This window comes from Ceratocystis lukuohia (assembly GCF_044167205.1).
Source record: "Ceratocystis lukuohia strain C4212 chromosome Unknown Supercontig1_pilon, whole genome shotgun sequence".
NCBI classification, from domain to species: Eukaryota; Fungi; Ascomycota; class Sordariomycetes; order Microascales; family Ceratocystidaceae; genus Ceratocystis; species Ceratocystis lukuohia.
Window position 1 is genome coordinate 5,119,044 of NW_027263520.1, and position 10,300 is coordinate 5,129,343.

Consider the following 10,300-nt stretch of genomic DNA (forward strand, 5'->3'; position numbering starts at 1 on the left):
TAACGGCGGCCTTGTACTTATGTGAACAGGCTGTGTAGACTGGTAGATACAATCGCAGAATTGCGCAGAGGCTAGATCAGAGTCGATTCAGAAGATCTCGGATACAGCGCATCGCAAGAAGTGGCAGCCAAAACGCTATGACGTCATTTGGTTCGCTGGACACCAACACGGCCTCACAGCAAAAAACAAGTCCATTGACACACAAACAAAGAGGGGGGTGGGCTGCCAAAGGGGGGGGTGATGAGACAGACAGAAATAAAGACAGAGAGCTACCAATAAATAGATAAAGAAACAATGCGGAACCACACGGAGAAAAAGGACAAAGAAAAAGAAACTACCGCAAATGAAGACCTTTCATCAATCACATCGTCTCATATGTAAAGTTTTGTCGTGAACAACGCTTTCGCTAAGGGACAAAGTGAAAAAAAAAGAAAATAAAACAAACAAGATCGAAGATCGAGAACAGAAAAAAAAAACAAGCTAAGAGAACAAAACAAACAAGATGTACCGGGCCACATAGAACAGAAACAAGAGCAGCAGAAGTAAACAGAGCAAGCAAGAAAGAAAGAAAAGCGCGCACAGCAAGATCCGAACTAAAAGAGACAAGACAAAACCACCGCTATTCTAGTAGCGGTGTGCCATCGGAGGTACAAACTCCGGCTGTGGCTGAGCTGGCGCCATGTGTGGAGGCCCATTGCCAGGAGTCTGGACACCGGGCGCGGTGGAGCTGTGTTTAGTGGTACGGATATGGCGTTCAAGCTGATCCTTGCGACCAAATCCCTCGACGTTTTTGCAGCCAGGCACAGGGCACTTGTACATCTTGATGTGCTTCTTGAGATGTGTTCTACCGAGTGGGGAAATTTTGTGTTAGACAAGTCTCTTCTCTTTGGGCAACGCAAGACACCACCACCACCACCACACGTGGGAATTTTGACGTGCTGGTCATCTTGGAAAAGGGGAAAACGAGCCGGGGGAAGGACAAGTGTGTCACAATGCGTGTTACTAACTGACTTACCGGTAATCACTGTTACGCTCAAATAGCCGTATCGAGCCATCAGAGGAGACACCGCCCTTGTCACACCGTTCAGCCAGAGGGCAGTAATGCTGGCCTACGCCGCGGTGTTGAGGCTGATTCAGCAATTGCCGGACCCGCTCCTCATCCATTGCTGACAGCTCGTCCTCCATAGGCTCCATAGACCCTGAAGTTGCCGAGCTACCCAGAGGGTACACGGACTCCTGGGTATAAGCGACGGGGGTCCCCCCGTTCTGTGGCGCATAGGCCGCGGAAGGAAATGCTGTGCGCGTAGTTGGCGGTTCCCGTCGCACCATTCCCGCTATAGGGCCAGGAGCAGCCGAGGCGGTCGGGCCAATTCCGGACGAAACTGGAGGCTGTTGCTGCTGGTGTTGCTGCTGGTGTTGCTGGGGAGTTGATGGACCGGCAACCACAGAAGATACGGGTGTGGCAGACTGTGCCATGGTGGGGAGTCGATGTTGTTGTTGCTGATGTTGTTGGGCCTGGGGGTGTTGTTGCTGTTGTGGATGTTGCTGGTGTGCTGGATGCTGTTGGGTGTGATCCTGGGCATAGCCTTGGGGAATCCCCACAGCCCCGCGAGGTGCTGCATGGTTATGGTGAGGGTGTGGTGGGTGGTCACTCTTACTCCATTCTAATCGGAGAGCTTCTGCGGTATTTCTCAAACTAGAAGCCATAGTCCTAGAAGGAACTCCATAAGCAACAGTGCACAACAGAGGGAGAAGATAGAAAGAAAAGGACCTACTTAATGCTCTCGTTCTTGTGGGCCAGGTAAAACTGGTAGTTGAAGCAGTCGCGGTTCCATTGCTGCTGCTGCTGCTGCTGCTGTGCCTGGTGCATCTGATAAGCAAGATGTTGGTTGTTTGACAGCTTGTCTGCCATTTCAGCTAGAACCTCGGCGCATTTGACGAGATACTCGCCCACGTCAGCAAATAAACAATCCTGCTCTGGCCACGAAGCTGATACAGGCTGGATCTCAGATAGCACACTGCTAACTAGGCTGACAAATGTGTGATTGGCCATGCCAAATGGCAAGAATGGGTTCCGGACAGACGGTTGGCCTCGATCCGGAGGCTGCGATTGCGCGAACATTGAGGGTTGCGAGTAGTCGATAATGGTGGGCGACTTAAAGGGGGTGAACTTGGGGTGGAATGTCAAGTGAATGGGTGAGAGCTCCGCGAAAAGAAAAGCTCCCAGGAACGAACACGAACTGGATCAAAAACTCAACAGCCAGCCAGGCAGACAGACAGACAGACAGACAGACAGACGGGATACTTTTTTTTTTGGGTCCGTATCTATTTCTTTTTTTTTTCTTCTTTCCGCTTGCTTGAGGTAATCCGACCAAGACTGGATCACCAAGTAAGTACTCGACTCTAACACAGAGCAAAGCCAAACAACCAAACGTAATACAATCAAGCACCTGTGCAACCCAAGCTTGAGGTTGCTGGAAGGCTGGAACCAGTTTTGCTTCTTTTTTTGGGAGAGCAGCGGCGAATAAAAAAAAATAGAGGGCAAAGACAAAGAGGCAACAAAATCAAGAGTGATGCAAGACAATTTCAAGATCAAGAAATAACCCAATATTGGGCGTGGTGTGAAAGACGGAGAAAAAATAAGAGAAGAAAAAGAAAAGAGTAAAGAGATCACAGAGAAAACAGGCAAGGCGGCAAGGCAACGAAAAGCCACACGGAAGAGAATAATGATAAAAAAAAAAAAGTAGGAAGACAAGCAGGCCAAAGAGATGGGACGAAAATTCTCGAGTTGGACCAAAGCCAGGGCAATAGGAAAAGAGAAGAAGTCAAGAGAAAGAAGAGGCACAGAAGGACAAGGCTGGGCAGAGTAAAAAAAGAAAGAAGAGAGAAATAAGAGGAAAGTTAAGAAGAAAAAAAATGGTGGCCAAGGAATATGGCGAAAAGATCAGGTCAGTCAATAAAGAAAAAGATAAGCAGGAACCAAGAGGACTGCTGGGCGTTTGTTTCCTGGGCCTGTGCTGCTCTGTGCCGTTTTTCCCGTTGAGAAAAGAATGAAAGAGCGTGTGGTGTGATTGCGGGTTGTAGTCAACGCAAGGCAAGACAAGGTGGCGGGCAGGCAAGACGACGGTATGTATAGTAATATGAACCAAACCAGAGATTTGCTTGTGATTTTAGGAGCGCAAGTGTGTAAGTGCAATTGTAAATGTTGAATGCAGTGACTGAGACCAAAATGCCAAAATGATCAATCCAAAGTGTTTGTTGGTCCTTGGCTTGTTGGGTGGGTTGGTTGGTGTCTTTGATAGCAAAGTTTCAGCGCGATTTCTAGTAACCGGGTATGGTATAAGAGGAAAGACGAATGGTGAGCAGAGAGAAGAAATAAGGAGGAAAATAAGGAAGAGGAAGAAGAATCTCTCGAAGTCAAACAGGGCAGGAGAAAAGTAAGGTAAAAAAAGAGAGGGTACCAAGAAACGTAAGGAAAAAAAATAGAGAAGAATCGACTCGGATGTTGCCGTATGAGGGGAGGTATCAATATTAAAAATCACAAGAAAAAAAAAAAAAAAGAGGGTTATGGCGCGGGGAAATGGGAGAAGAAGACAAGGGGGAAAAGTAAATAAAAGGAAAAATAAGAATAAAAAGGTTGGAAAAGAAAAAAGTAAAAAAGAAAAAAAAAAGAAATAGGAAAAGAACAAGGAAGGAAGGATTTTTTTTTTCTTCTACTTCACAACTTCTTTTTGAAGAGACAACAGGAGATATTCTAACCCCAGAAAATCGGGTGGGATGGGAGGAAAAAGCAGGGAAAAGGCGAGGAAAAAACAAGAAAAAAAAAGAAAAAAAAAGAAAAAAAAAAAAAAGAAAAAAAAAGAAAAAAAAAGGTCCGAGTCAAGACAAGACGTGTAGTTACAAAGTGGATCGAGGCCGAGATCGAGAAATGACGGCAACTGCACGATGCACAATGTAAAAAAAGAAGTTCCTTCCTTCTTGCTTCTCTTCCGCCTGTAAAAATTCTTCTTCCTTTGGCAAGATGATGACTCGAGGTCTCGAGTCAACGAACACCCTCGGGCCAACAAGAGGAGGAACCTAGAAATTCCAAATGGAGAGTGAGGAAAGAGCCAAAGAAGGCAAGAGCAAATAAGGCAAGGACAAGGAAGGATTGCGTGTAATGTGAGAGCAAAAGATTGGCAAGTTGCCCTCCCTATGCAATGCAATGCCAATGAATGCTGTGTTCGAGGTCAAGTTTTGATGTATGAAATTCGGGGGCGCACGTAAATGTAACTTGTGTTCTAGGAGAAATATCAAAAAATGGAAAGGTAGGGCGGGTCAGCCTCTGCTTTTTGTTGTCTGCGTAGATGGATATAAATGACCTTGTATCCAACGCAACTGTTGCGCACAATCAAAATGTAAGATCTTAGATAGGTAAAAGGGGTCGACGTGAAGTAGCGACAGGCAGAGCGGGAGCGGAGGAAACGCAGTGAATTTTTGGTCACGGCTCTTAGGCCAAAGAAGGATGTGTGTCTGTTAGAGAAGGCCAGAGTGAAAGGAAGGAGAGAACCAAGGAGGAGAAAAGGAAGAGGGAAAGGAAAAGGAAAGAAAGAAAAGAGGAGAGGAGAATAAGAGGCAAGCCTAGAAAAGAAATAAAAGTCAAGTTTCAAAGGTGAAGGGTGAAGAGTGCTACAGACAAAGATGGGGAAATCGGGATGAAGAGACAGAGAAAAGAGAGAGAAGACAGGGGATTTGACCTTATTTGAGAGGGGAAGAGAGGAGGGGGATCACGTATTGCTGAGAAGGAAAGATATGTACTCAAGTCCTCTCGCATGAGCATGAAGAACACAAGACTACAAGAAGTGTGGCCTGGAGGGGGGGGGGGGGGGGGGGGGTACTTCCTAACTTCCTAGGCTAGGGCCGTGTTCTGATTCATACAACAGCGCCAACTCACAAGGACAAGAAAAATCACTTCAAATCCAAGACCAGCCAAAGCAGCAAGCCGTTAGTCTAAGCCCTCCAGCCCACCCAGCCCACCAACCAAACGCCCAGCGAGAAGAAGCACCGTGTGGTAATGCTACATAGGAGCAGCAAAGAGGTTGCAATGCATCATCAATTTATTACGATTAAAACTAAATCTCAGCCCGCCAGACAAGCAAAAGAAAAAAGTTCGCAGCAGCCATGCTGATGCAGAGCGTTATAAGTCGATCAGTGAGAATCCTCAGCTACTCCGAGTTAGATCTTTTTTTTTTCCTTTTTTTCTTTTTCCTCTGAAGGATTTTATAGAGGAGAGGGGGAAATAGGACTAACAAGCAGGGCAACTTGGAGGAAGAAAAAAGAAAAGAAGCAGAGTAGCAAGCTCTATTAACGATGACGAACGATATCAAAAACAAGTTGGCCATAAGGAAGAAACAGGGAACGAAATCCGCCGCCGTGCTAGAGAATAGGAGAAAACGCCCATCAGGACGGGCGACGAGCAGGTTTTCCGGCCGATTGTCTGTTGTTTATTGTTGTTGTAACTAATGCGTACAGTCTAGCGAAGTTGCTCCCTTTGCTTTATCCTCTCTCCTCTTCTCTCCTCTTACTCTTGGCTTTCTTTTTTTGTCACACACACACCATAGTACTAGCATAATACCAGGAGAACACACACACACACCTAGTTAGTTCTTGGTTCCTTCTTTTTTTTAACCTAGCCCACCTTTCTCCTTGTTACCTCTGTCCTCCTTCTCGTCTCCCATCTCCCGTGTCCTTCGATCTTATCTCATCTCATTCTGTCACGCCAGTGTATGTATTATAGGAGAAACAAGCACAAGTGGCAGCAAAAACACCGGAGCGTGGGTGAGGCATGAGATGAGATGAGATAAAGGCGTGAGGTGGCCGGCAGATAAGCAAGTTGGTTTCTTCTCTCTCTTTTTCTGTTCCCTTGGCTGAAGGCGCGCGAGGGAACAAAAAGAACGCCCGTTTAGAGACAGCTAGCTCGCAGTGCTGGTTTAGTTCTCTCAGTCACTTACAGGCGGGATTTGTAGGGCGGGACATGGAAGAAGGGAAGCTTGAAGAATGACAAAGCCCAGCCCAGAACGCTAGGGAGAGGAAAGAAGAGAAACAGAAGAGACAGAGAGAAGAAGAAAAGCCTGCAGACAGATAGGCACACATGCACAAAGATAGACATGCAGCATGTGGTCAGTTCATTGCGTATGCGTATATTAATATTTTTTTTCTATATGGTTACATGCGCATGCATGCACGTCGAGGGTGAAATGACATGACAACAGAAAAAGGAAAAAGGGAAGGGATATTATATTGAGATGTGAGAGAGCAAAAAGACGCAGCAGCAGCAAGAGTCAGAAGGGTAGGAGGAGATAGGCACCCGTCTTCCGATTGTTTGGGTCTTCTCGCCGTGCCACACTGTACTGTTCTGTTCTGTTCTGTTCTCCTCTTCCTTAGCTCTTATGTTTATTTATTTCCCTGTGACAACCCAGACACTAGAACAAGGCCAGGCTTGGTTTTGTCTCTCTTTTATAGTAAGGTAAATCTTATGAAATTCTCCTTTCCCCAAGAAGAAAACAGCAAGAGGTAGGGAAAATCCCAGCTAGCCTTAACATCCCAGCCCAGAAGGGGACGGAACTGGACTCGACTGGACCAATATCCTTGCCAATGAAACATGGAAACTTGGGGCTGGAACCTCGAAGATTTCAAGGATTATTGGTCATTGGTCATATTGGTTTCTTGCTGTGTGGGCTTTTCCTGGCTGTCTGTTGACTTTTGTCTGGCAAGGCCAGTAGGAAGGAAGAAGGGCGGGCTTTTTACTTCTTTTATCGAACTATATCTGCTTCATTTTTGCTGGTCACTAGTGTTATAGGATTGCTTCTTCTTTTTCTTCTCTGCTCTGCTATGAACTGGGTCCTTGCGTTGTCTCTTATCTTTCGTTTTTGTAGTTGTTTTTCCTTTGGTAAAATTTTGGTTTTCTGGGGGGGGGGGGGGTTTTCTTTTCTTATCCACCTACTCACTTCGCTCTCTTCTTCTCCCCTCGCCTTGCTTTTCGTTCTCTTCTGTCCTTTCTTTCTTTCTTCTCGTAGTTGCAAAAAACACACAATAACAGATCTTGCCAATCCCTATGATTGTTGTCTCCCAAAATGGCTACCTAGAGAACCACCTAGAATATCCTCTTCTCTCTTTTTCCTGTTGAGCTGATTTAATAAGGAGCCGGAGGCGAGATAAGGTTTAGGCCCAGCTTCAAGCTCTCGGGAAATGGAGGGCTACTAGTCGTCGTGTCCTGTCCTGACGAAGCTGCCTTGCTTCACAGAAGGGGCCGGGGCCGCTGCAGAGTGCCACCCACATATATATATATATATATATAGCTCTGGTGCCTAGCTATCTCATCTTGCTGCTCATGGAAGAATAAGGGAATATTGCTAGAAAACAAACAGAAGCCCAAGCACTGACCTGGCTTGGCTGGCTTGGCCTGGCCTGGGCTGATAAGCTATCATCATACCCAACAAAGCTGTAAAATCAGCCGCCCGCTCTCGTCTCTAGTCCTCTCGTCTCATCTCTCAATTTTAATTTTTAATTTTACGCGAGAGTCCCTTTCTTCTCTTATTCCATGTCAACAAGCAATCGTGTATATCGTATCTTGCCAATGTAATGTAATGTCAGGCAAGGTAGGGCAGAGAAGGACAAAGCCACCAACAGAGTAGGGGAGGGGCGGAGAAAAGTTTGTGTACAAGTGACATGGTCATGCATCATCCATCCATTTCTCTCAAACCGCGCTCTCGCCTTTTTCGCTGCTACTTGTGGCCTGGCCGGTCCTGGTGGTCTCCCCCTCCCTTGTTACAGCACTATGTTACATTCTGCACACCAACAAGCACATCACATCATACCATACGCCCTAATCCATGCTCCGAGTCCTTGTCCGGCTCTGTTCCTGTTCTGTGACCATGTCGTTGCTGTTGGAACTTGCCTCGTTTTCTGTGGTCAACCTCTCCACCAGGCGAAATCTATCCGACCCAGGTCATTGCTTGGTCTTGGTTTCCTCTCTTGCTTCCTATGCTTGGCATTTGCGATGTTCCGATCAAAATATTGTTGAGTTGACTTGTAAGGCCCGACCGCCAACCGACAATTTTGGCAGATAACGGGATGATGGGCCCCCCCTCCTCCTCCTCCTCCTCCTCCTCTCCATCTCTCTCCCCTCCAACCCTCTGGTCTCTCTCCCCCCCCCCCTTCTCCTTTCTCTGGCATCTATACCAAAGTCTCACAGGGGCTGTGTGCTCCAGATTTACGAAGTACGAAAAACCCGTCGGGCTTTCACGAGCGGACGGAGTACGGCTCTCAGACTATTTTGCTCTCTTTTATTTTTTTTTTATTTTTTTTTTCCCTTTCCCTCCCTAGCGATCCCCATTCTAACCTATTTTCTTTTGTTTCGTCCGTTCTTTTATTCTTGCTGTGCGTTTGGTATTTTCTTTTTCCCTTCTGCTTCTTCCTCGTCTTCTTCTCTCTCAACGGTCTATCAAGCTCGGACCAGCAACTCGCCTCACCTGGCCTGCCCTCGCCTTTTTTTTTTCTTTTATTACTGCACCTTTGCTTCTTGGCCTAGTCTTAGCCTTGGCCTTCGATTTGGCCTTGTCTTCGGGTTTCGCGCGCTGGGCTAGGAAGACGGCTCGTGACTTGTGACCGTGATCCTGGACCCAGGGTTTCTTACTTATCAGGGTTAACCTATGTATTCCCTCTGTTCTTCCTTCTTCCCTTCTTGTCTCGTGCTTTGTGACAACAACCTCTCCCCCTCCTCTCTCTGATGCTGTCTTTTTTGATCCTCCGGATTCTCGAACGGTCTTTTCTCCTCTCCACATTGATCCTACGCTCCAACTAAGCCCCCTATCCCTTCTTGGGGCTTCTCTCTCTTCTCCTCCACAGTAGACTAACAGAAGAGAGAGAGGAACTAAGAACTCTAAGAGCTACAGAAGAGACAACTAAAAAAGAGAAGAGCGAAGGAAGACAGTTAATGGAGGGGAGGAAGGGAGAAAAGATCAACAAAACGTGTAGCCAGCCAACCCTACTAGCGAAAAATAATAGTAGCAACAGCAGTAACGACACCATCTCAAGCTGGTATTTTATCGTTCGGTTACCATGTATTGCATCAAGCTCAAGCTGCCTGCCTGCCTGCCATGCCCTAGCATACTTGTCCTTGCTGTCCCACCCACCATCTCTCAAAGTGCCCGTTCGCCGGCCTACCCCATTTGATATCATACTTGGGTGATGTGATATTGGGTGGCCCTCGCCCTCCACCCACCTGAGATGAGATTTCAACCAAAGCAAGCGGCATATTTGCACTTGGTATTGCTGTTCATACTTCGGCACTGCCTGTCTGTGTGTAGATTAGCTTATAATATATAGCCCCGTGATAATATCATCTAGACCAAGACCCAGAGCAGAAGACAAGGTCTCTTAGCTCGTGGCGCACCACCGCACCATATATTAGCGGCGTGTTATATATCGGGGTTGCCTTTATACGCCCGTTCTTCTGTTTCTGGCATATAAATCTTGCCCGGTTTGTGTCTGGGCTTTTCGATATGTCTCGGTCGTCGCATGGACTTTTTTTTTTCTTTTTTTGAGTTTTTTTTTTCCCAGCAGTCGCTAAATTATGGTTGGGGAGGGAAGAGAGATACGGGAGGAGGAGGAGGAGGAGATAATAGAGAGGTGGAAGAGGTGAGGGGGCGGCACGACGCCCGAACAGGGCTCACAACCAAGACCCCAAGACCAAAGCACTGGGCACATGCGTAGGAAGAAAAAAAAAAAAAAAAAAAAAAGAAAGAGAAAAAAACGATGGTTATTACCATAGTGCCCGTCCATTTCGTTCGCCTGTACGCCGTTCTCTGGCTGCCCTAACGTTGGGTTGGGGGCTTACAGCATAAGCCAGCTACTTGGCCAACTAGATGGACAATATTGCTATCCACCTTAGCTATGATGTAATGGCTACTTGAGCGCAGTATCTCTCGACCTGATCTGTGCTTCCGTTCGGCCCAAAGACTTTTCCAGGGAAGCAAACGAAGAAACAGGGAGTGGAGGAGGAGAAAACAAGACAAGTCAGTCAGTTGGCCAGGCTTGCCTCCGGTCGGTCCGTACTCCTAGCTTTCCCACCAAGATCTGCCTCCGTCTATCGGTGGGCCTTGTCTTTTTTTCTCCTTTTTTTTTTTTTTATTTCTCCTTTTGCTCTTCAGCAAGAGGGGACGAGGAAGAAAAAAAGTTCTACTTCTAAATCTTGCTGCACGATCGCCTTAACTTCAGGTAGATGCCAGATATCGATCTGTGCCGTTGACCCAGGATTTCG

General features: G+C 46.8%; 1 protein-coding gene across 1 annotated transcript; it reads right to left on the minus strand.

Moving 5' to 3' along the window:
• Window positions 1–624: 624 nt before the first annotated feature.
• On the minus strand, window positions 625–2,122 carry HOO65_011271 (uncharacterized protein; the record flags this gene model as incomplete). The annotated part of the gene is made up of 3 exons (XM_071005789.1): window positions 625–844; window positions 1,016–1,711; window positions 1,776–2,122. The coding sequence occupies 3 exons, from the start codon at window positions 2,120–2,122 to the stop codon at window positions 625–627; spliced, it is 1,263 nt and encodes a 420-aa protein (XP_070863092.1).
• Between the last annotated feature and the right edge of the window lie 8,178 nt (window positions 2,123–10,300).